Source organism: the organism of the source record quoted next, unplaced genomic scaffold, assembly GCF_019419815.1.
Source record: "Pyrus x bretschneideri cultivar Hongxiangsu unplaced genomic scaffold, Pyrus_bretschneideri_v1 Contig61, whole genome shotgun sequence".
NCBI lineage: Eukaryota > Viridiplantae > Streptophyta > Magnoliopsida > Rosales > Rosaceae > Pyrus > Pyrus x bretschneideri.
Window position 1 is genome coordinate 714045 of NW_025999800.1, and position 26472 is coordinate 740516.

General features: G+C 34.2%; 1 protein-coding gene and 2 long non-coding RNA genes across 32 annotated transcripts; 2 read left to right on the plus strand and 1 right to left on the minus strand.

The window, feature by feature from the left end:
- Positions 1 to 6993: 6993 nt before the first annotated feature.
- LOC103930683 lies at positions 6994 to 12906 on the plus strand. 24 transcript variants are annotated; one of them, XR_007253861.1, is made up of 9 exons: positions 7098 to 7288; positions 7469 to 7525; positions 7649 to 7725; positions 7814 to 7892; positions 7996 to 9415; positions 10285 to 10907; positions 12057 to 12119; positions 12193 to 12512; positions 12693 to 12906. It is a non-coding gene; the product is annotated as an uncharacterized LOC103930683 (long non-coding RNA). The 24 variants fall into 24 exon arrangements; XR_007253859.1 differs by having other exon boundaries at positions 12057 to 12100; XR_007253863.1 differs by having other exon boundaries at positions 10285 to 10418.
- A 2323-nt stretch (positions 12907 to 15229) lies between these two features.
- On the plus strand, positions 15230 to 21178 carry LOC103930685. 6 transcript variants are annotated; one of them, XR_007253869.1, is made up of 8 exons: positions 15230 to 16335; positions 16460 to 16859; positions 17038 to 17089; positions 17175 to 17289; positions 17417 to 17497; positions 19459 to 19660; positions 20532 to 20695; positions 20947 to 21178. It is a non-coding gene; the product is annotated as an uncharacterized LOC103930685 (long non-coding RNA). The 6 variants fall into 6 exon arrangements; XR_007253870.1 differs by having other exon boundaries at positions 16460 to 16622; positions 16785 to 17089; XR_007253872.1 differs by having other exon boundaries at positions 15230 to 16049; positions 16301 to 16335; positions 16460 to 17089.
- A 73-nt stretch (positions 21179 to 21251) lies between these two features.
- On the minus strand, positions 21252 to 23293 carry LOC103930686 (GDSL lipase). Of its 2 annotated transcripts, none has more exons than XM_009340053.3 (5): positions 22853 to 23292; positions 22610 to 22731; positions 22101 to 22313; positions 21725 to 21980; positions 21252 to 21601 (listed from the first exon to the last, which is right to left on the minus strand). In XM_009340053.3, the coding sequence occupies exons 1-5, from the start codon at positions 23112 to 23114 to the stop codon at positions 21390 to 21392; spliced, it is 1065 nt and encodes a 354-aa protein (XP_009338328.2). In that variant the 5' UTR covers positions 23115 to 23292; the 3' UTR covers positions 21252 to 21389. The 2 variants fall into 2 exon arrangements, with proteins under 2 accessions (XP_009338328.2, XP_009338329.2); XM_009340054.3 differs by having other exon boundaries at positions 21454 to 21594; positions 22853 to 23293.
- Positions 23294 to 26472: the final 3179 nt, after the last annotated feature.

Consider the following 26472-nt stretch of genomic DNA (forward strand, 5'->3'; position numbering starts at 1 on the left):
TAAATATTTGTCCAATGTTTGCACATGAAGCTTTTCTCCTTGTTTCTTCATTGAACACGTTATCCGTAACAACATCCATAGATAGTACACCATTCTAAGCTGGATTGTTTACAGTTACAACAAAGTTTTCCTAACCATCTGGCAAGGATCCTAGGAACAATAGTGCTATAAGTTCTACTTCAATATCAACTAATGGATCATGCTCTGAAAGTTGTTCAAGGGCTCCATTATAGTAACATCTTCTACATACTTCACATTGACAAGCTCTTGATAAGGAATACTTTCTTGGCAGCGGTCTTCTTCTCAAAGAGAGAATCTAACTTCTTCCAAAGAGCTTGCATATCAGTCTTTAGATACATGGGGATAGATGCTCTCATCCACCCATTATCTAATCCTACCAATAGCTTTACAATTCATCTTACTCCAATCGATATTTGACATACTTGCTGGCTTATCCTTAACACCTTCAATTGGCTCATGGAGTTCTTTATAATAAAGCATGTCCTCCATTATTGATTTCCACATCACCTAGTTAGAGTGGGTGGTTTTTATCACAAGGCTAATCACACCCTTCATTCTAAACTGGATATCAGCCAAATGAGGCTTTAATACCACTTGTTGTGAATATCGCTTTCAAGAACGGAAAAAAATAAACAAACTCGGAAATCGAAAATAAATAACCGAGACAGATAACACCAAGAATTTACATAGTTCAGCTACGTGCCTATGTCCATGAGGCAGCAACAACAAACTTTTACTATTTCAATAATGAGTACAATAAATTATCTTGCTAAGCCTCTAGGATTAGTACTTGATGAAGACCTGAAATAACAAGAGTTAAACTATTATCTCTTTTCTTTTTTCTCGCACAGACTTTGCCCTTATTATATTCTCTCACTTTAACTCCTTGAGTGGCATACAACTTATGGTTTTGCTCTTCTTCAAAGCTAATTCAATAGCCCATTTATTTATACATAATAAAGGTCTTCTTTAGTAAGGAATACTAATCCAAAGCTAGTGGTGAAAATATGAATGCAAAAGGCATTGTTTAAATCCTTTAGGCATTAGGAAAAACTAACAAACTAACAAATTAATAAGCATGAGTTTCCAAACTTGTATTATAGTTTGTTAGTTTTTCCCAATGCCTAAAGGATTTAAACAATGCTTGATCAGTCAAAATTTAAAGTGCCATAATGGAAGAAGAAAATACATTATTCAAGACTAATATATGACATGTATTTTGGTTGTTGCTTTAGTTTATTTGGTATTTACCAAGCTAATGCATGTTTTTAATGCTAATTAACGCTTTTAGTAGTTTTGTACTACGGAAAGAAACGTACAAAAGAAAAGGAACTCGTTTGACTTAAGAAAACATTTAGGTGATATCACAAATTGGCTTTTGAATTAAAGCAAATGTATTATTCTTTCACATTACATAAAGTGTTTCTATTTCGAAGCAATTAGCTCCATCATGTTCTCTTGTAAGTATTGACATTATTGTGGTGGAAGTGTGATATTACAATTCTTATACAACTTGTTCTATATGTGATTAATCTCTTTCAAATATGTTGTTAGGTTTCTTGAGATTGATTGAATGTCAAAGGGAGTCATGAAGGAGTTAATGCCATTTGCTGGCAAGATTCGAAGCTTGAATCAAGTTATCATAATTTTGTCACTTAAGGCTAATTAATCCATGTTAGCTTGGTTTCAAGGCAAAGTTGATTAATGTCTTTTCAACCAAGCAAACCGCAACGGCTTAGTTGATGATGAGACTGTGTTTTTGAGTTATTTTGATCAACATTGCATCTTAATTAGAATAAAAGAATAATCTTCTTGCTTGCAGGTGTGGATTGTTTCTTTTAGTTTAATTAAGATGGCAAAGTATGGGTTTTATTTGACAGGAGTTATGAAAGCTTCATCTGCCCACAAGTGTTGAAGTTTTTCATGAAGGTACTCTTGTGACATATAATCTAGTACTAGAAACTAGGTAATTTTCTTGTCCACAGGTGTCAACTAATCTAATTTCATGGAGTTTATTAGGGATTAACTCCCATATCTTCAATTACAAATATTTCGAGTATGAGCCCCTTATAGGTCCTAGTTTTAAGGCATGGAAATCAGTTGCATCATGATGTATTTTTGTGTCTCCTCATGAGACTTGTTGATGCAAAGTATTGGATCCACGAAGGTTAATCAAGGATTGCTAAGGTACACATTGTTTAAGTACTATGCTTGTAAATCTTTTCAATTTGAACTATGATTTCTATTCAGAGGATAAACTTGACTACTTAAGTTTCCTTCGCACATCGAATTGAAATTGGATGAGATTGAATTAATTATGGTTGTATAGATTCGTGATAGATGCACATTGTATTTCTGGCAGATTGCATGTATTGATTCAAATCGGATGAATGACACATCTAATGGTCACCAAATGATCTGAATTTTTTATATGTTTAACATATAAATATCTACTATGTATCTGCACATTTGTGTAATTTTTTGCAATGTATTTTAATTATGGTGAATTTACTAGTAATCCCTGCTCGGCAGATTGCATTAGTCTTTTTGATACATCACTTTAGACTATCATTTTGACTTAAAATGGCTTTATACTTTTATTCTATGTAGATTAGTATATCTAGTTTGACCTATATAATTTTGGTAGAAATCAAGCGTATGAATTAATTATGAAAAAAATTCTAAAGTAAGTGTGACTTATTGCTGAAATTTTGCTTGACAAACTTTATGTTGGTTTTGGTATCTATTTTATTATGTCTAAAATATGAAGCTATTTTATTTTGGTACATCCTTTGGAAGAATACACATTAATGAGTGTTTGCCCAAGAGGGAGAAGTAGTTAAAGAAAATTGTGTTTCACACTTATTAGTTTATTTGCAGTAAGTGTTAAAAATTTAAAAGCTTAGTGGGAGTTGTTCTTGGGTTAATCTAATCAAATTGTTTATGGTTAGAAAGTTTTGAGCATTAAAGTAGACTTGCATGAATCTATTAAAGCGTTGTTTTACCTTCCATGAATATGTGTTTTGGCTAATGAGATTGGAATTAAACCATAACTTGAATGACAATAATATGTCTAAGTTGCATGAATAAATATGTAGTATATGTATGTGCATTTTTCTGTTACTTGCAATCACTTGAATGTCTCGATTGATTATTTATTAATCTTTATGAAGACAATCTAATCTAACAAAATAAAGAGTTACTCTTTAAATTTAAAAAGGGGAGAGAGAAAATAACAAAAGCAAAATATTAACAAACTCTTAAAACTCACTTCTCTCTCCTAAGAGGTGCGTTGGTTTTTTTGTGAGGTTATTTTGTTAAAATTAGAGCTGGTTCAATATGGCAAACCGAAAAAGGCATAACGAATTCCGAGCTGATCATTTTCAGGACGGGAATCTGACAATCGATCTTAAACCGAAATTTCGGTATTCCTGAATTTCGGAATTCCAAAAATGTTTTCGAAATTTCAGAATTTCCTGGAATTGGACTTGCATCAAAATCCAAATCATTCATATTGAAATTGAAATCATTCGAACTTGCATTATTACCCCAAATTAAAATCAGAGAAAGAGTGCAGTGAATTAGTGAAGATTGAAGGTTGACAAAGAGAGAGAGAAACATAGTGAAAAGATAGTCAGACCCACATCCTCCTCCTAACTCAAGCCCCCAATTCGAAACCCCCACACATAGAGAATCATTGGAGAGAATTGCATACGGTCTTAGAAAGAGAATCTCACAAGAGAGTTAAACGAGAGAATGATGAAGCTATGAGGTGTGGTGGGGGCCAGAGTGGAGATAGTTCGTCGGAGTGAGATTGTGAGAGGGTGGATGGATGGATGGTTGCTGAGCTTCGAATTGGAAGGCATAGATGAGATGACAACAACGGACGAGCAAGATTATTCTAGAGCAAACCAATGGATGGAATTAACCCTAACTTATAAATAAAAAATAAATAAAAATAAGTTCGGTTTGGGATTCCCGAACCAATGCATGTCTTAGACCTAATCCCGTACCAAAATTTCAAAATCGCTTCGGTATAGAGTCCCGAAATTTTGGTATTATCGGTTTGTGAATCTTTAGTATGGAATCGAGATTTTTTTAGTTTGGTTTGGGATTTTAGGGAAAGTTTCCAACCCTAGTAAAATTGAGAAGGTTGTTGAAAATAATAAGTTAAATTAGGGAAATAAAATAATTTCTCTCTCGCTGAAAGCATAAAAGAACCCTAACTCCCATTGTTGCCGACTTTTACTTTTAGGTGGGGGTCAGTGGCAAACCACCCCTCTCACCCCTCCTTACCAACCCCAACTACTCCCTCTCTGTTATCCTTTTAGTTTCTCTATATCTTACTTGGGCCCTTGTTTTTTTTTTTTTTCCTTGAGCTTTTGTCTCAAATTTATTTAGCTTATCTCAGATTTGAGCTTTCATGCTGCTCTCTTACTCAGATGTTGCTTCCATTGCGAGTTTTCAACTATCAACCTCTACTACTCGACTTGGGCGCGCTTTGGCGTTGGGTGGTGTTAAAGTGTTATTAGCACTATTATTTAGTAGGGTCATAGTAGCATTTTTTGCATGGGTGACTTGTTCACCCCCATTTCTAGTTCATGTAGTCATTTTGTGGGTTCATCTAGTCTTTCTGATGGGGGCGCAACTGTTTGGTGGAGCCAACGATCTTTCATATCTAGGTTTTGTAGTGATCTGGCTACTTTTGGGCCTTTTTATTGTATTTAAATTGTTGTTGTTTTTCTTGTACTTGGTTGCTTTGGACTGCTTTTTAGGTTTTTTTATTATTATTATTATTTATCTTGCACTATCCTTTTTAATTAATGAAATTTATGTATTTTGACAAAAAAGTTAAATTAGCTAGATAAAATAATTCTTTGACACTATTCACTAGCTAAACCAACTAAATTTTGCCACTTAGTACTATGGTATAGTGGTATTCATTTTCACTTGTAAGTGAGATGTTTCAGGTTGAATTCTCGCCAAAGACGAATTTGAACCACATTATTACTAGTCCATTGTGAGATTTAGCCCACTCCACCAACTCCTTAGTGTAAATAATATTTTTTGTTCAAAAAAAAAGAACCAGCTAAGTTTTAAAATTACTCTTGGAGATGTTGATGGCTGGTCTATTGTGTTAGCAAAGAAAAATTAGTTTCAGATTGGGCTTTGAGATTGTAAGGAATAAATAAAGAAGATATTGTATGGCCAGAGTCAAAGAAGACATATTCAGTAACATTGTGACATAAACCACAATCTATGACCCATGGCCGGTCCTGAGTTTTTGGGTGCCCAGTGCAAAAGCTCAAAATATGCCCTTTTTTTAATACGGAAACATATGTTTAAAAAATATATATTTAACGAGGGTTGGAACCTAGTCGAAGTTGGGGGGTTAGGTCCTCGCCCAAATTAAATTACTTGAGAAAATATACAACAAGGGGGACATAGTACCAAAATATACAACTTGAGAAAATATACAACGGGAGGACATAGGTTCAGGAGATTCAATATTTTCCTCTACACCAATATGATCATCATCAACATTTAAATCCACATCACCACCATTTTCATGGTCTTGAGACTTATTGCCAACATTTTCTTCTAAATCACTACCATTTTCATGATCATGAAAGTCCCCAATAACATTTTGTGACTCTTCACCAACATCATTTTCTCTCAAATTTTCAACTGAGTCATTCTTTGTAGAGAAAAATTTATTAAGAGATCCTCCTAAACTTTCAGCAATTTCATTATCCTTTGCCTTTTTTTTCCTTTTCATATTACCAGAGAGTTGTTTCCTAAAATACATGGTTTTGATAATTTGTTTGTAAAAATTACCTACACATCAATTATCAATTCATCAACAACAACAATTCTATACATCAATTATCAATTTATCATATAATTCTATGTCACCTGCATTGCAAAATTTTATATTAAATTATAAATTGATAATTCAAATTTTAAAAATTACTTTACCTCAAAACTCAAAAGGGTTGGTGGTGAGTGAATGCACTTGCAGCCAATGCGGCAATGCCCAATGGTTAATGGGCCTGGCGCTGAGCTGAGGAGGATTGCCTTGCCTGTCTGGCTGCGTGCAGCAGCTTGCACTTGTAGTTGACTTGAGTTATCAACTCAAGAAACACCGAAACAATAAATCACTCTTACAGCAGCTAATGGAATTGAGAGAAAGAAAAGGGAGAGTCAGGGACGGCAAGGAAGTGGGCAGGGAAGTGAGGGAAGTGGGGAACAAAGGGGGGTGGGGAATTGAGAAAGGGTTGGAAGTATTTGGGACATATGGTTAATTGGGGACCGAGTGGTCCCCGTTATGTTTTGTTTTGTTTTGTTTTTTTTATTTTTATTTTTATTTTTTTATTTTTTTTATTTTTTTATACTTAGTTATTTGGGTTTTTATATTTTGGTGCCCTGGACAGCTGCCCTAGTGGCACTAGGCCTGGGCCGAGCCTGCTATGACCCTTCCTTCCCCTTCACAACTCAAAATTCCTCGATATGGAGCATTGTCACTCCTTCCCTCAATGTTAGTATTCAGTTTACAAACTAATACCAAATAATGTTGCTGATAAGTTTACAAACTATACCACACCTCTCTTAATTTCACTCAGAGAAATGAACAAAAGAATCAAGAATATTTGATACAAGCAAAACACACTCTGATTTATTTGAATGAAGAGTTAACTCTTATTGGCTGAACCAAGTTAGCTATTGATTCGAATTTATTCTCCCCTTCTTTTGGTGTCAAGAATTAAAATTCAGAAAAATTGAAAATATATATCAAACCATATTTAAATATACTAAAATCCAAACTCCCGGTTACTATTCGTGAGCAGTAGAGTGGCGAAAAAGGCCCCTCAAATTTTTCATAATCTTTGTTTTAACGTCGCATTTCTACAGTAATATGACCGTTTTGCCCTTTTGGTCCTTTGTGTCTTTCATCGCTGGGTGAATACGATGGAAAGGTCAGGCTATTGCAGTTTGGTTCTATACACGTGTTGCTCATCGAGAAGGAAAGACGGATTGAAAAGCCGAGCTCTCACTCAAGCATGCAAAAGGTTCGTCTCTCTCTCTCTCTCTCTCTCTCTCTCTCACCGTTCTCTCGCTCTTAAACGTCGACTTATCTCTGTTTCACTTTCTTGCTGAAAACGATTGTTACTTCAGTACTTTCACTCTGGAACTACAAGCCATAACGTCCTCTTGCTGAAAATATTGAATCTGGTGTCGATTCGAAGAAAAACTTAGCCCATAAAAGGTATTGTTTTCTGTGAGTTCTTTGCCGGAGTAATTTTGTGTTTTGAATATTATGTGTTTAGATGTGTAAGTTTGGATTTAAAAATATGTTTTGTGTTCAAATTTCGTTTTTGTAATTTTGGGGGTTTTGTTTCTAACCTCAAATTCTATATTTTCGTGTTTAATTTGGTTTTGTTTTTAGACTCGAGAGACTTTTGTTTTCCTTCAGATTTGGGGGCTTTTGCTCTCTGTACTCAAGGTAACATTGGCTCGAGGTGACATCTATGAATTTGACATATTGCTATTTAAATTTAATGAAAAGAATATTATGCTTGGTCCAAGCGATGAGGAAATTAACAAGACTGCTGTTTTTCTTTATTAGCTTTATGTTGAAAGGTTGGGTTCAATGAAGAAGTATGTACAGGTTGTGTCCTTGCCTTCAAAGTCACTTTTCAGAAAGTGAGTATACTTTCTTCTTATTTTCTATCTTATATTTTGTATACACTTCCATTTCTATTAATCAATAACTATGTTTTATGCCTGACAGCTTCAATCGTCTTGATTCCCACGTATGGCTTGAATTCTATAGATCACCATCTGATTGCAATATCGATCTCTTCGGAAATGTATATCCGTCCACCTTTTTTCTTTAGGTATTTTTGACATTCAACATCAAACGCTCTTTTATTATTTCTACTAATCTGCAAATTTATTGGGATATTTGTGCAGGTTATTCAATCATAGTGTGTCATGGGATGCTTGGGTGCCTATATTGCCAGTCCTGAGTAATTCTGCTTAATTGGTGATCTTAGATACATATGAACAGTCATTCGTGATTGATTTTACCAAGTATAAACATTTGAATCAAACCATAAGGTAATCGTGTTGTAATTAGTGACTCGAATTGTTTTGCTTCTGTCATCAAATTATGTAGCAGTAGCCAAATATAAACATTTGATATAAACAATGTTTTAAAAGACGTGCCCCGAGGCACGCCTAGACGGCTTTGGAGGCGGGGCTGGAGTGATAACGCCTTTGCCCAGTGGGAGTGGGCGAAAACTCGCCGAGGCGTGATCGAGGTGAGACTAGGCGGCTAAGGTGTGCCTAAAGGCGGTTGGCGGGCGTTCCCAGATCCATCCGCGACCCAAAATCGAAGTCGACTGCTTTGTTTTCAAGCTTTACCATCTGGTTTTAGGGTTGCAGGCTGTGCGGCATCCTCACGAGGAAGATGATTGCGAAGAAGAAGAGGGATTTTTCGTTTTTTTTAAAAGACTTGGTCCAAAACGACGTCGTTTTGGCCAAGTCTTTAATTTTTTTTAAATGACTTTGCCCAAAACGACGTCTTTTTGGCCAAGTTTGTTTTTCTTTTATTTTTAAAACCCTAAGAGTCCCTGTTTCCTCTGTTTTTCTCAATAGTCCTCTATTATTTAAGGTTCCACAAGGCTTCGCCTCACGCCTCACTCCTCACGCCTAGGTTGGGCTATCCCTCAGACGCCTCGCCCACGCCTCACGCTTTTAATACATTGGAAATAACATTGCCTAAAGGAGCGGTTTTATTCTGAACTCAATTCTTTTCGGTGACATATTGTAGGTTGATTCACATTTTGGGATGTAATATAGTTGGCGTGTTGGGGCTGATTGTGGAGATTATGTTTAAACTATAATTGTTGTTGTAAAGAGTCACTATATGCTGCTTAAAGGCTGGTATCGACTGATTCATGATCTGATTACTCGAGAAGGTCCATTTCTTGAAATAGCTTGCATCCTTATTGCTGGTTTGACAATCCTTTTGTGGCTAGTTGTGGTTGTTTCAAGTATCGTGTTGGTAGTTTTCATGAATATTTTAATTGGATTGTATGCATCAGTTGTAGTATATCGAGTTTGCTTACACCATATCATAATCATTGTAATCTCCTTGGCCTTTCATGATAAGTAAAATTATACATTTTTTAACCGTTTGGAAATGCAGGAGAGATCTTTCAGGAAAGGTGTGGTACATGATTGCAATGGTGGCTGAATTTGATGAGTGCACGAATGATGGGCTGTATCTTCAAGAGGGGCAATCTTTCCAAAGTTAATGACTTTCCAGCTTGTGAAATATTGTTCCTTCAGCTAATTAAGTTTTACCGCAGAAAGTCACTTTCAGAAAGTGAGTAGACTTTCTTCTTATCTATCTTATATTTTGGCCATTTCCATGAATCAGTAACCATGTTTTATGCCTGACAGCTTCAATACTCTTGATTCCCATGCATGGCTTGAATCCTGTAAAATTGGCCATTGGGAATGAAAAGTCGCTTCATTGTTGTACTTTTACCCTTCTTGGATGTATCATGTGAAATTAAGTGTTGCTTTGGTATATATATTTTGTCAAAAATACGCTTTGATGAGCTTAGATTCCTAAAAGGTTCGATATTAAAATGACATTAATATGCATAATGAATGATTTGAGAGGTCGCAATTGAGTTTTATCGATATTAATAACAAAAAAACCCGAATACTTTAGTATAACTAGTGACAATGAACGGTTCGATATTAAATTGTTCAAATTGGTGGATTTGGGTAAGAAACTAAGAAACCCTGATATTTTCTTTCGGTTTTAAGAGCTGAAATGGACATGCATGTGCTTTTTTTTTGTGAGATATAAGAAATTGAGAAATTTTTGTTTTATCATTCTGGAGTGGGACGGGTATTGTCAGATATAAGAGAACTAGTAATTTTAATCAATTTGATAAATTAAGAATACAGAGGTAGTGATCTACATAAAAATATGTTAATAAATTGGTTAATGAGTTTTCAATTCCGTGTTATTATTGGCTCTGATGCTTTTGTTCGACTTATGTGTATGGTAGAATTGATATGTTCTGTGTGTGAGCTTGCTTAAAATATAGCTAGGAAACATCTTTCCTTTTCTTGGAATACTTTGAAGTATAGCTAGGAAACATCTTTCCTTTTTCATTTGGGCAAACATTTGTGTCCTACACTGTTAACTTTCTTTAATGCTTGCTCTGGATTTTGCAGGTTCTTTTTAAAGTTTGGCACTAATGCTTTTCTTTTCTTGGGGTGCAAGGAAACGGAGGAAGAGAAAGAATCAAATTCTGGATTTATCAAACACTTTGTGGATCTTCCATGCATTTTGTAGCTGGAATCTTTTGGTAAATACTTAACCTTTTAATCAAAGCCTATATATGCCAATAGGTTTTGTAAGTTGCATCAAATAATTAATTTGGTTTTTTCTTGATAAGTACCAAAATGTTTAGACTTTCAGCTTAATAGAAAATGATAAATTGAGACAAACTTGGAACATAATAATCAATATTAGCAAACCGTAAACTTATTTCGTGACTATCACAATATTGTTGCAATATTCTACTTTTGCTTGCAATTTTGTTCTCTCTAGGACATTAAAGTGCAGTTTTGGTTTTAAGTTTCACCGCCAAATACCAACTGTTTGATTGTGATCTCTCTATGAGATTGGATATATGATTTAAAAATTCTGTTAATAAATGTTAATTGTGATTCAAAAAATAGACTATGCTTTACCTGATCAAAAAATGGAAACTACTTGTGTGTATTATGAGAGGAAGTGGAGAGCAATCTGTCTCAGTTTTGGAATGTACTGGAATCAAAGAAGCTAACTCAAGGTGCTAACTTTGAATTTTCTTGAAATATCTCCTTTTTTTTTTTTTTTTTTTTTTTTGACTTATTAGATTAACACCCCATAAATTGTTGAATAAACCTCACATACTTAATGCACCCCACATTTGCTTTTTCACTTAAAAATTATCTTAAGACACTCCACATACTTTCTCATAATACCTTCACATCTCACATTCTCAATATACACCTTATATTTTGTACATACATCCTACATTTCTCAAATCTTATAACACTCATTTTTAATTTTCAAGGACTAATCTAACCATTTGAACATTTAGTTTGCCCAAAGATTTCAAATAATCTGAACATTTGGTTTGCCGAATGATTTCAAAATGATGATTTGAAATCATCTTAGTGTAGCTTGAAATCATCTCATTAACGCGTGCTAATTCGTATGTTTTAGCCTCTAAGTATTTACCTTTTTTTGTGTTCAATGATATAGCCAGAAGAAAAGGAGATGGAATTAAATCAAAAGATTGAGAGTAGGAGTTCCTATGGAGAATGGCTATCCTCAATTTGTCTCTAGCACTAATACGACTTATGATACTGGGTATGCAAGATTAATATGAACTCTAAAAGATGAATATGAATATAGAAGTTTAAATAACGCAACAAACACTAGTAGAAAAAACATGTTTGCACGACGCAAAACACCATTGGCGCGATGTAGGTACATCTGCATTGCACAAAACATCTTAGTGCGACACCAGCCTTTGTCGCGCAAAGGCCATTTGGGCGACGTTTTGTATGTCGCGCAAGATTTTGGCTGCAAACCAAGAATGCTTTACCGTTTTTTTCCCAACTTTGCGCGACGTAGGTGCACTTACGTAGTGTAAAAGCTTTGCGCGACAAAGACTGGCGTCACGCAAAGCTATTTTGCGTAACACTAATATTCGTTGCGCAAAGTCAATGACTTTTTCTGCTCCACTTAATCAACTCTGATTAGGTCTGCGTGTAGGTATAGTCTCATTAGTGCTCATGGGTTTATATATTTTTTGTATATTGCTCCCTTTTTCTTCTTGTCTTATTTGATCTCTATTTAAATGAATTAAATTGCCTTATTGTCATGATCATTAGCCCCTGAAATTTTCATCATTTATAAGTTACAATATTTACAAGATATCTGTTTATAGATGTCTGTAGATGCTTCTGCTAAGGGCCTACTTGATCTCAAAGGGTAGCTAACACCAATCCTGGTCTGTAGTTTTCGTTTACATGATTGTGATTGCTTTAGGATTTTGGATGACTGGATTTATTCTCTTTCTTAAGGTTTCCCTTGTTAGCAAGGACTCCTCTATGTTGGATGGACTTGACAATGCAAGTGTTGAGATGGACAAAACAGAGGTTTTTTTGTCATTTTACAGGTTGATTTGTTTTGGTTTTTGGTGTGGCGGAGCCCATAAATGAGAATGCTTCTTCTTTAACATATGTGATTATGTGATTCTCTTTTTCACATACTTCCCCTGCAAGCTAGGTTGAACGAGATTATTACTTCTGGTTTAAAGACGGGTAATAACAGTGCAACACCTCCTTGGATGGCTGATGGAGGTGGTCTGCCTTCAGATGCTTCTAAACTTCTACCTAAATTGGTAATTGCATTCGGTTTCCTCACCTACAGTTTTATTTGTCCTCCTATCAAGTCTGTTATTCCTCATTCTAATAGCATGCTAATATAGAGTTTATGAATTATGACAATTGCAACAATTCTGTTTTAATGCTTTCCAAATAGTCCTTCACATTACCGCCCCTTTATCTTATCCGTTGAATAGGTAAAATTGACCAAGGTCATTGAACAAGTAAGACTGCTAGCAAAGAATGAAAATGAAGAACTTGCAAAGACAAGCTCAGATGATCTAATACTTCCTTATGATCTGGGTACAATTAAGTGTTTCATGATTTTTCATTTATAATTGTCGAAAAGTCTTGTCCCGTTACTTGATCTCTGAATGTTTTTTTATTTTATTTTTTTTTGCGCGTATGCAATCTTGAAATATATACAAACGAGTTTGACGATTGGATCATTAAAATTAATTTTGTACAATGCATCTCCCATCAAAACAATAGATTCCCTAACACTTAGAATTTATTAATACTTTCATCAAGTATATTATAAGATTTTATGATATTCACTTATGTAAATATTTTAAATTGACGATCGAGCTAGTTCGTTGTATTCATATAGGGTCAAGGAGTGTAGCTGTAAAAATCATTAAAATTAGAGTTAAAATAATTGTTAAATCGTGATTTTTCGTTTATAATCTTTAAAAAATTTTGTTCCATTACTTGATCTCTGAATGATTTTTTTTTTTTTTTTTTTTTGTGATTTTTGGCATATGCAATATCGAAGTATATACAAACAAGTTTGACAGTTGGATCGTTGAAACTAATTTTGTACAATGTGTTTCCCATCAAGTTTGATGGTATATATATTTACTAAGTAGATTTTAATTTGTTTATTTTGTACTCATAAGCAAAAGGGCAAAAAAATAAAATAAAATAAAATAAAATAAAAACTTTGCGCAAAGTAGGTGCAATTGCGTCGCGCAAAGCTGTTTTGCATGACGCAGCTACACCTAGGTCACGCAAAGTTTTGTAGTTTTTTTGGTTTTTTGGTTTTTTCCTTTTGCTATTTTTTTGGGATTCTTGCATTGCCTTTTTCTTTTGTGGTATCCACTTGTGTAAATGTTTTAAATTGACAATCGAATTAGTTTATTGTATTCATATAGGTTTAAAGAGTGGAGCTGTAAAAAATCATCAAAATCATAGTTAAAATAACCGTTAGATTGTGGTTTTTAGTTTATAACTGTCGAAAAGTTTTTTCCCGTTACTTGATCTCTAAATGTTTGTTTTTTATGATTTTTTGTGTATACGATCTCGTAGTATATACAAATAAGTTTGACGGTTGGATCGTTGAAACTAAATTTTGTACAATGTGTTTCCCATCAAGCTCAATGGTATATATATTTACTAAGTGGATTTTAATTTATTCATTTTGTACTCATAAGCAAAAGCGCTAAAAAAAAAAAAAAAAAAAAAAAGATAGGAAATTTGGGCAACATAGGTTCAACGGTGTCATGCAAAGGGTTTTTTTTTTTTTTTTTTGGCTTTTCTTTTAGGTTTTTGCATTGCCTTTTTTCTTTTGTGTTATTCACTTGTGTAAATGTTTTAAATTGATGATCGAATTAGTTCATTGTATTCATATAGGTTTAAAGAGTAAAAAATCATCAAAATCATAGTTAAAGTAACCGTTACATCGTGATTTTTCGTTTATAGCCATTGAAAATGTTTGTCATGTTACATAATCTCTAAATGTTTGTTTTTTGTCATTTTTGGTGTATGTGATATCGAAACATATACAAACAAGTTTGACAGTTGGATCGTTGAAACTAATTTCGTACAATACGCGTCCAATCAAAACAATAGATTCACTAACACTTAGAGTTTATTTATACTTTCAATAAGTATAACATAACATAAGATTTTGTGGTATTCACTTGTGCAAATATTTTAAATTGACGATCGAATTAGTTTATTGTATTCATAGAGGATCAAGGAGTATAGCTGTAAAAATTATCAAAATCAAAGTTAAAATAATCGTTAAATCGTGATTTTTTGTTTATAGCCGTCGAAAAAGGTTTGTCTTGGTACTTAATATTTGAATGTTTTTTTTTTTTTTTTGATTTTTGGCGTATGCGATCTGGAAGCATATACAAATAAGTTTGACGGTTAGATCGTTGAAACTAGTTTCGTACAATGTTTTTCCCATCAAAACGATAGATTCACTAACACGTTTATTTGTACTTTCATTAAGTATAACATAAGATTTTGTGGTATCCACTTATGTAAATATTCTAAATTGACAATCAAATTGGTTCATTGTATTGATATAGGATCAAGGAGTGTAGCTATAAAAAAGTCATCAAAATCGGAGTTAAAATAATTGTTAAATCATGATTTTTCGTTTATAACCATAAAAAAGTTTTGTCTTGTTACTTGATCTTTGAATGCGTTTTTTTTTACGATTTTTGGTGTATGCGATCTCGAAGTATATACAAACAAGTTTGACGGTTAAATCATTGAAATTAGTTTTGTAGAATGCGTATCACATCAAAACAATAGATTCACTAACACTTAAGAGTTTTTTTATACTTTCATCAAGTATAATATAAGATTTTGTAGTATCTACTAGTGTAAATATTTTAAATTGACGATCCAGTTCATTCATATAGAGTCAAGGAGTGTAGCTGTAAAAATCATCAAAATCAGAGTTAAAATAACCGCTAAATCATGATTTTTCGTTTATAACCGTCAAAATTTTTTGTCTTGTTAATTGATCTCTGAATTTTTTTTCCTGATTTTTGGCGTACTTGAAGCATATACAAATAAATTTGATAGTCAGATCATTGAAATTAGTTTCGTAGAATGCATATTCCATCGAAACAATAGATTCATTAACATTTAAAAGTTTATTTATACTTTCATTAAGTATAACATAAGATTTTGTGGTATTCACTGGTGTAAATATTTTAAATTGAAGATCGAATTCATTCATTGTATTCATATAGGATCAAGGAATGTAATAAAAAATCATAAAAAACAGAGTTAAAATTACCGTTAAATATTTATATAAATTTCTTTTTTAAAAAATGTAACTTGCGCAACGTCACAATTGGGTCCTTGTGCAAGCACATTTTGCGCGACGCACCACCAAAGCGTTACCCAAAGACTGTTTGCACGATGAAGATTGCCGTTGCGCAAAACAGCTTTGCGCGACAAAAGTGCACTTATGTCGCGCAAAGTGGTTTTGCGCTACGTTGTAATGTATACAAATGTTGCGCAATGTGTTAAAATTTTGGCGGTAGTTTTGTGAAAATTAGGCCTTTTTTTTTTAATTTTCCCAAATTTGGAGAAAATGGGAGTGCAACTCAAACTCTCCACCTTCGTCTACTGACTGCTTTTCCTCCTCGGTCTCTCCGTTGGCATCTTCATCTGCATCATCATCCTCTCCTTGTTCATGCCCATCAATCTCTCTTCCCTTTCTCACTTGGTCTCTCCCCTTGTTCATGCCCATTTATCTGCATCATCATCCTCCCCGGTCTCGCCGTTTCGAGTCTCGACAGCAAAGGGTTAGTCTCACACTCTCACTTCTCTGTGTTTAATTTTCTGTTCAAATTATTTTCCGTCCATTATTTTATACAGTTTTAGAGGTTTGGTTAGAATGTTTGCTCTCCGTGGTTGTTTGGATCTTTGAGATAGATAGATGTATGTGAGTGGAAAACATTCAATTTGGAAAATTCAATTAGAAATTGGGGGTTTTAGTGTTAAATCGAATATTAAGATGTTGACGGTGCTGCCTTGAATCTTGATTTTGCTCAAGTTTTCGACTTTGTGAAGGAGCGCCTGGGCAAAGAGGTATTTGATCTTCACATTGTTTCGTCAATGCATAAGTTCCTTATGTGTGTTTTGTATTTGATGATATTGATCTTCATAAGAATCGAGAATTTGGCTTACGTGTTTCGTTCTTTTGGCGTTACAGGTTGAGATGGGTGGCTGCAAAGGACCCATAACAACATTCATTGTTGAACCCTTCATTCCCCCACAATGAAGAGTTTTACCTTAATATCGTCTCAGACCTACTTGGAAACAGCATAAGCTTCTCTGAGTGTGGAGGAAGTGATATTGAGGAGAACTGGGATAAGGTATTTTTGGATGTCAATGTGTTACCAAATTCTTATTCATACGCTATTCCTTGTTATTTTAAATAAAAAGATAAAAATTCCTAGAAGTGCATCTTCTATGAGCTCTATTCGTCTACCTTAACGCTCCATATTTATAAAAAAATATACTTTACGCAAGTTAAGACCATATTTGTCCCTACTGGAGTTGCTTTTACATCAGAAGTTTCTGCTCCACTTGTTGCAACCCTTCCCTTGGAGGTAAGTCTTTTATTGATATGGTATTTCGGTATCATTTCTGTGTACTTTACTTCTGACCAGAAAAAAAGAAATAATGTACTCGATTTTGCTTGCGTCAATCATATGCTATCTCTCTTGAGTTCATGTTTCGTTTTAGTTTAATCTGGAAATCATTGACAAGTATTATTCTTGAATATAGGTCAAAGCAGAACTTGAGGACTTTATCAAAGCCGTGTTTGCCCTATTTCAAGGTGTGTTAAAAAGTTTGGACCATTCCATTTCATACTAGATTGGTAAGAAGTGAGAACAATTTTGCTAATTATCATTCTATTCTAGATTTGGATTTCACTTTTCTGGAGATGAATCCTTTTGCATTGGTTGATGGAAAGCCATATCCTTTGGATATGAGAGGCGAGCTGGATGACACTGCTGCTTTGAAGAACTTCAAAAAGTAAATTTCATTCACTTCAGTTGGTTTTACCTTCTCTGTTTTGTTATGTATATGCCAAGCTATTTACTAGTGTTTTAGCATACTACTTTCAATACCACCTTACATTATTATTATTATTATGTTTCAGGTGGGGCAGTATTGAATTTCCAATGCCTTTTGGAAGAGTTATGCGTCCTACAGAGAAATTTATTCACGGGCTAGATGAAAGGTACACACAGAAACCTTCAACTTTTAAATAAGTAGTGTATTTGTACTTTTTGTTAATACCCAGTAAATACTCTGTGTCTAGACGTTCCAAATCCTTTGTTTTTGTCTAGGAAAGGAAATTGCATCTTCTTGGCACTACCAAGAAGTCAGCTGATTCCTAGTTTGTCCAATTTACATTTTCACTATGTAGCCCGAAAGCCGGGATTCCTGCATGTCGCTAGGTGTGTATAGAATTCAGAGCTTTCTGACCTTTGAGAAATAAAGGTCATCTTTTCCCAGTCAACTGGTCTGCATGTACTTCATTCTTTAAATTGGAAACCTGGTCCTTAATGGCTGTAAAATCTAAAAAATAAAATCCATGGACCGGAGAACGGGGCAATTAAGTTTACTCTTCAACCATGCTCCTAATGCCATAGTTATGTTCTAAGAAATAAAATCTAAAAATCAAGCAGGAAGAAAAAGGTAGTGTTTTCTGAAATCAATGATGTTCTAGTAGTTGAAAAGAATAGGCCTTGGGGCAATCAGTTGCAGTAAAGGACTAGCCATGAACCCTAAACCCCCTTGTAGACACGTAAATTTTGAAATTTTGCATTTACACCTCTATTGCGCATTCCAAATTCAAACTATCTAATATGTTATGTATCTTCTTGTAGACATTGAAATTTCAGTGAAATAAATGTTGACTAATGTATTAAAATTACAACCTTTATTCGTTTCACCTACATCACACACTCATTTCACCTACAACTTCCACTTACTTCACCAACCTCACACACACTTATTTCACCTGTAACATCCACTCATTTCATCAAAAAAAATAGATGGTGGTGATTCATTCTCTTGGCTTATAAATAGCCTTCTCCATCAAGGGAAAAAGGGGGGAATTTTACATCATACCAAAACCTTGAAGCTTTGAAATCCTAAAGCTCTCAAGCAAATCCCGAAGGATCAGTAAAACCCTCTTCGTTCTTCGTCTTCAAGATCAAGCCCCGACGGCCCTTGAAGAAAGTGTTCATCATTCATCACCTGTTCATCCTAAGATCAAGCCCCAACGGCCCTTCGGATTAACAAAAAATCAACAAACCCATACACCCGTTTTTTAAGATCAAGCCCAACGGCCCTTGAAGATCTATTCATCAACTGTTCATCCCTAAATCAAGCCCCGACGACCCTTTGGATCAACAGCTCATCCATAAACCTACACCTTACGAAGATAGAATCAGAGGCTAAATTTGTAGAAGAGATTGTAACCCCAAAATCATTAAATACAAAATATTATTTTGTACACGTATTCTTATTTCAGGAAAATTCATGTTTACACTTCTAATCTCACACCAAAAATAACAAAATGAACATGTTTGCTAGAGGGCTCCTGAGTTCTATCACAACTACCTTTCCCTTATACTTATAGTTATACAAATATAGAAAGAAAGGTATACATAAGTTATTGGCGATTGGAGGCGACCATCTATAAGTCGCAGAAGACCTGGAAAATGGTCTCCAGTCTCTCTACCTCCCTTTATTAGGCTAGGTCAAATAGATATATATGATATGAGTAGGACCCGCCTTTGGGGTTTCAACATTATGTACATGATTTTTGTGAGTCAATTTTACTTTTACATGAATTGTGATGTTACTCAAAGTCAAGTCAAGTCACTATCATGGTAAAGTGATCCATAAATTACATGCCAGCAATTGTCATAAATCGTATGAATGCATCAGTTGCTTCTGTTACTTTTCTACTTGTTTACTAGTTAGTCTCTATGGTCATGTGTCTGGTTGAATGGCTAGTACAAAGTAAACTGTTTTTGTACAGTACTTTGATCATATTAATTAGTCTAATGAAGTTTTGGTACCATTGATTGATTACAATGTTGCTTACTAGAGTGTTTACTAGGCATCCTGAAACATGTTTTAGTTGTTATAAATAGTGATTCAGATAAGCTTTAAAATTTATCACAGATTCCCAATGTGGAGGAAGTGACAACACTAAAAGGTCAGCTTACGACCCAGGGTGAGCAGATGAGTATGATTGTATGGGCCTTACAGATGTCCCCAGCCTCCAAATCCCGATGCTAGCACCTGATCTTACCTTCGACCTCCCAACCACTTCGCCCAGCCGATACCCAGTAGCCTTATGTATCAAACCTAGAAGACTACTTGTGTAAGTTTGTTCTTTTTTGTTCGGACATCTTGTATGTACATTTTCACATATTTTATAATTAAATACTTTTTCTTCATTTATTAATTATTGTTTAGAATTTAAATACAATATTTATTAAAAATTAAATAAAAAATATTTTTGTCTAAAAAAAAAAAAAAGGGGTTTGCGCGAGGAAGAAGTGACATGCGTCGCACCAAGTGGTTTTGCGCGACGCAGGTTACACGTCACGCAAAACCACGCATGTCATTTCTTCGTTGCGCAAACCCTACTATCACTGCCTTGGCGCAACGGTTGGTGCGCGACGAAGGTTCATTGGGAAAATTTTTGCGCGACGTTTTTGACTTTGCGTGACAAAGGACCTGAGTCGCGTAAAGTGTTTTTTGTACTAGCGAAACGCAAGATTAAATAATTATCGATGTCATTGAAATCACTAAAACAATGAAAAATATGAAGTCTTACCTCATGTGATGTTTTTGAAACATTGATTTTGTATTCCATTCTTCAAAAACAATTTTTCTCAATCAACATATTTGTAATTTCATTGGTTAGAGTTTTGTTCAACAATGGAGGATGGGAGAGCTTTGATTATTCAGAAAATAAATAATACGTAAAAAGTGATTTGGGGTGCATTTAGAAATTTTTATTTATTTTTTAAACCTAATAAGGTCAAAATTGTCATTGCATAGTGGGGTACATTCAACATTTTGTGGAGTGCTAGTATAAAAAGCCTTTTTTTTTTTGGATTAATTATTTTAGACATAGGAATTCTCCATGTTTTATCTGGTAGTTGAAAGTATAAATTTGGGACTTATTCCATTTAGTTATTTGGGAGTTTGAATTTATAAATGTAGATTTGTGTTTGTTTGCCCAGCTGCTATTTCAAAGCTAGAGGAGGCTTTGTGGATTAATAATAGGAAATATGACGCTCCGTGGTGCTGGGAAATGCTTAAACTGTTTGCGCATTATGCACTCCGGACGAAAATGAGGCAAGGGTTCCAAAAGATGTTGCAGTGCTTCCTAAAGGCTTTGAATGAGGTACAAGGAGGGTATTGAGATTGACTGCATAGTTTGTAATTTGGATTTAGTGAGTTATAAAATTGCAATTTTAAAAGATCTTAAATTACAGCTTAGTTATCCATTTTTGAAATTCCTGTGGAAAGTAATCGATAAATGTAATGCTATTAGAAAATTGTTATTACTGTGATTGTGCAGTGCTTATTGTGTATTTTCTTAGCTTAATTATTTTAAATTAGGGGTGGTTGAAAGATAGAATTTTATTCATGCAGTTTGTTCAGAGAAGAGTATCTCATTACAAGGAATTTGATCCAACAGAACATTTACTACCCTTAAAAGCATTTTGTGAACTCCAAGCTCAAGTCAATCCTTAATTTTCATCTACTTTTTATTTCTCTATGTTTAGGTGATTTACATTGTTTGTAACCATTAAATCACCCAACTTTATATTTACAATTGTGTTTCTGATTGTTGATGTCAATTAAAATACTATTATTCAGGTTATTAGAATTTATGCTATATGTTAACATATTCATTTTAATAATTACCACTTGCTTTCATGCATTGAAAAGGCTAATTTTGTGACAAGAAAATAGTCTTATTTCGTGCTTAATAAAACTCATAATTAGAGAAACTGTTTGAAGAGAATGATACATAATTATTTATGCAATTTGTAATCCCGCAGCAACGCGCCGGTATTACTAGCTAGTTTTGTCTAAACTTCAAATAGCTTCTTCAAGTTATGCCTCCACCATAACTTGGACAGTTTCCGGTAAACCTTTTCGGTTGGATGGAAAGAGTCGAAAAATACATATTCAGTAACGTTGTCACATAACTGATACTTAGTCACTCCTCTCTTCCCTCCACAAGAATAAATTGCTCCATATGGACCAGAGCCACAACATGCCGTCGTTCCTTCACTGAAGCCTTACAACAAAATAATAACAAAATTAGAAAAGACATAACTTATTTAGCTTATGAAAAAAAAAAAAACCAAATAAGAGAAACTAAAGCTAAAAGATGGTACAGTACAGTAGGTGTTATATATACCATATTTTGATGGACGATTTATGAATTGTTTTAGGTATGTATGGAGATCAATGGTTGAGTATTTGAATCCTTGGAGCTCTCTCTTCAGCTTTAGGAGGAGTTTTCCAAGTGCTTTATTGTGTAGTTTCACTAGTGGTATAACTTCTTCCGCTGAGGGGCTTGTGTCCCCTGGTTTATGTACTCTCAGGCTCGGCATTTCATTGAGAGGCGGCAAGGTTGAAAATCCAAATTTCCTTCCTCCTTTCTTGTATATTTCCTGACAAAATGTATACGAAGTCATTCATCCAAATATTTTTCTGAATTCGTAATCAATAGAAAAGGGCACGAGCTGTCGCAAATCATCGGAAAAAGAAGAAACTAAGCATTGAAATGTTACTTTGATCCAAATTGTCAGGTTGCCAATAACCAAGCCAACGTATTCTTCATTGCTAAAATTGGATGCTAATGGAGACAAATAGTCATTGCCTCCAATGCTAATTATGTAAACAGCTTTGGAGAGCACTGTGTAGGCTTCTGCATCACCTAGTTTGAGCCTCAACTGCATCTCCACCATCCTGAATTGACTTATTTGAGTTTTAAGGTCTATCACCTGGAAAGAATAAGGAAAACAAAATTAAGTCATGCCAAATGGATAAATGTCCACCCGAATTTCTTTCGCACACGGAAAATCAATAATCGAAAGCTGCAACTGTAGCAAAAAACTCTCAGAGGATAGGCGCTGTGCTCTCAGAAAGTGCAAGACCCTTCGGCTTCAGGACTGAGGGTGGACGCTTTGTGTCCCATCATTCCACTCCTATTAGCTATTATCGTCTAATCCTCTATTTCATTGGAAAAACGATAACTCCCAATAATAATGGAAAACATTTTATAAGGTAGAGCACATACAAGTCCCTGATGACTTTCAACTAGAGCACCAGCTCCGCCAGAAGCAAAGTTCACCCCATTAGTATAGCTGTTCAACCCAGGTTGTAAATATGCTGGTATAATTGGTAACTTGGCATACTGAGCTGCAACATCAATGCAAATGTACTAAATATGCTGGTATAATTGTTAGCAGGAAATGTGTTTGAAGGGGTATTGAAAAAATTGAACAACAAAAATTATTGACAGCATGATTAAGATTCTTACCAAGAAAATCTGGGATTAAACGTCCATCGCAAAATCTGCCAGTTGGATACTTGAAGAAGGACTCACCATATGGGAACCAATTGGCCTGGAAATCAGTGGTGGTGTTTATGTAGTTATTATTTCCAGGATCATAAAGTGAATCACCAAAGATGAAAAGGGCAGCATGCTTTTTCTGAAGCACATAATGGCCATAGCAGCTGCACTGAATAACTAGGCAAGCACAGAAAACCAGGATAGAAATTCTTAACCTCAAAGCTGCCATTGAAGTATATGTGTTTCTGTTTTACTTTGAATTATTATCAATTTAATAGAAAATCATTGAAAAGGGATCAAATCTTTAGCAAGTGGAAATAATCCCTGGGATAAGTAGACAAGGAAAGTTGATTGAATAATAACAAGATGACAGAACTGAGACCAGAAGCTTTGGCAATTATACAGATTTGGAAAGATTTTTGGCTTCATTATCTAATGGATAAGACGTTTTTATATTTTTTAGGGTAAAGTGCAAACGACATTTTCATATCTTATCTTTTAAAATTGATAATGTCATACCTCATCTTTAGAATTTGTGCCAATGTTATACCTTCTGTTAGCTTGGCCGTTTATTTCTTAGTTAAATGCTGACGTGGCTTGATTTGAGACCCATTTTTTATTAAAAACTAAAAAAAATCATTTAATATTTTTTAAATATTAAAATAATAAAGAAAAGTAAATAAAATAAAAAATAAAAACCTCAGGTCCGTTCGTCCCTCCCCCTCTCTCTCTTCCCCACCTTCCTGCAACCCATAAAGAAGGAGGAAGAAGAAGAGAAAAAAAAATTAAAAAAAACCCAGACCAAACCCAATTCGTCCCCCCTCCCCCCACCACAAACTCAACCTCTTGCAACCCAGAAAGGAGGAGGAAGAAGAAGGAAAGAGAAAAAAAAAAAAAAAAAAAATAAAAAAAGGGGAAACCCAATTCGTCCCCCCCCCCAACCTAACCTGCAAAAGAAGAAGAAGAAGAAGAAGAAGAAGAGAGAGAAGGGGGGAAGGGGACGAACTGATGTTGGTTTTTTTTTTTTTTTTAACTTTTTTTTTTATTTTAATATTTAAAAAATATTAAATGCTTTTTTTTTAGTTTTTAATAATTTTTTAATAAAAAAGGGGTCCGGATCAAGTCACATCAACATTTAATTGAGAAATTCACGCCTATATAACAGAATGTATAACATTGACACAAATTCGTAAGATGAGATATGACATTGTCAATTTTAAAAGATGAAGTATGAAAGTGTCGTAACACCAATAGTTGAGGTAGTTTTTTATACTTTACCCTATTTCTAATGTCTTGTCCACACTCGTCAAAATTATGACAACATAATTAAATCATAAATACAAAAGAAAAATTAGTGATGGCAATAATTTCAAGGATGATATTAGAAGTCAAAAAAATTGAGCTTTTATCATAAAATTAAAGGAAAATTAACGAAAAATTCAAAAAAAACTTTAGTTTTAATAAAAAATGACAAATAAAGGTGTAGTGAATAGTATCAGAAAAAGGTAAAAATGTGGTTTTTCGTTAAAAGTGAACAGTACCGGGAGTGTTTCGTTAAAACTTCCTAAAATTAATTGGTTACATGAGAATTGCCAAACCTCTTATAAGCACATGCAACATCCTCTTTTTCATGATGTAGGATTGATACTCTTAACATATCCCCTCACGTGTGATGAATTTTTAAGCCTAATATGTGGATAACACAAATTGGGTAAAGTGAATCATGTATAGTCAGTGAGCTTCACACGCAAGACAACTTGCTCAAATACCACGAAGAAGGGGTTCAACCATAAAACTGATTGCCAACTTACTTATGATCAATGTCAAGGTTTCTCCTTCTATGATGTGGGACTCTTTAACTTTCACATTCTCACATGGTGAATTCTCAAACCAAATACATGGACAATACAAACTGGGTGGCGTGAAGCACGTGTGACCATTAATTTTCACACTTAGGTCAACCTATTCTAAAACCATGAAGAAATTTGAGATTAATTGGCAATGAAGAGTAGTCCAGCCTTTTATAAGCACATGCAAGATCGATCTTTTTCTTGATGTGGGATTTGTACTCTCAATAAGAAGTTAATAAAAATATCTATTGGCATCTAAAGGGTTCATTCATGATTAATGTTAAGGTAGTATCTTCAATGAAGAGTTGCAAACTTGAGATATAAAAATCATATTTACATCTTATCTTACACTCTCAGTCTTTGGAAATGAAAATGTGTGTTCCATTTTAAGAGAAAATTTTCAATTTGCCGGGAATATGACTCGGTATACCAAGTATCATAATACAATTGATTGAATATTTTTTTTTTCAAATTTTCAACCAATTGTTTATTACACTTTGTGTATAAGGCAGTGTTCTAGACATACTGAAAAATTTCTCTCACTCTAATGAGAGAGTTGTAATTATTGAAATCTCAATTAGTATTCTCTAATTGCCTGGTGGGGTCCATCTATAAAAGGTGTAAAAAAAATTATGCAAATTTACATTTTTATGTGTATTTTCTAGCCAACATGGATATTTTACATCTCATCCACTAGAAAATTTTCCAGCAAAAAAAAATAAATAAAAATCCACAATCCAAAGCATTTTTGCACTCCTATTGATGATGCTCTTGAAAAGATTAATGTGAGTTGATGAATGTGGAAGTTAGAACTGTTGTGATAGTAATGTAGAGGACTCCATGTTGTTCTGTTTCCCTATTTTGTGATTTAGATACATGTTTTTCCCCCAACCTACTCATTGATCATGAAATTATGTTCTGCATACTTGTATGCACAAAATTGGCGGCCAAAGCTGAGAATAAATGTCTAGTGTCAAAGTCAATGAAGGGAAAACTTGCAATCCAGCCTCCTTACTTGAAAATCTTGCATCTCAAAATTTGACGTGTAATGGGCCTAATGGAAAGCTTCTAGAAGTCAAAGTCAATGTAATTCAGCTAGTTGATGTAGTTTGTTAAGCTAATTGTTCATAACCTAAAATCCATATTATATCAAGGGATGTGATATCTACACATTTATTTTTACTTCTCACACACGTTTTTAATTTTCAGTCATTCGATCGAATGAATTGAAGAAGAAGACCAAATGACAAAAATTAATAATGACTGTATGAGAAGTAAAAAGAATATGTAGATAACACACCCTTATATCAATTTGATTTACGTCGCGTCAATGTAGGTTAAAGAAAGCTAGACAATCAGCCATGATTCTATTTGGTTTTTATTCTTTCTTGTTTGCCAACGAAACAAATTAAGCATTTTTGAGATTATTGGGGATGCCCAGGGAGAAGATCTATAAAACCTCTTCTTCAAGTTCACTAGGTACAAAGAAATTTTTACATCCATTCAATAAATGTCATGATAAACTTTGTAGGGTTATGCAAGTCTACTATCAACATTACCGATGTTGTCTTCAACTTAATCATCTAACTAGGTGTGTGGTTTATCATAAAATGGATCGGTGATATTATATTGGAAACTCTCATATATTAATTGTATAATATTTTGTCATACGACTGATGTGAGATTCTATACTCCAACACGCCCCCTCATGAGTGGTCCCACACGAGGTCATAAGGG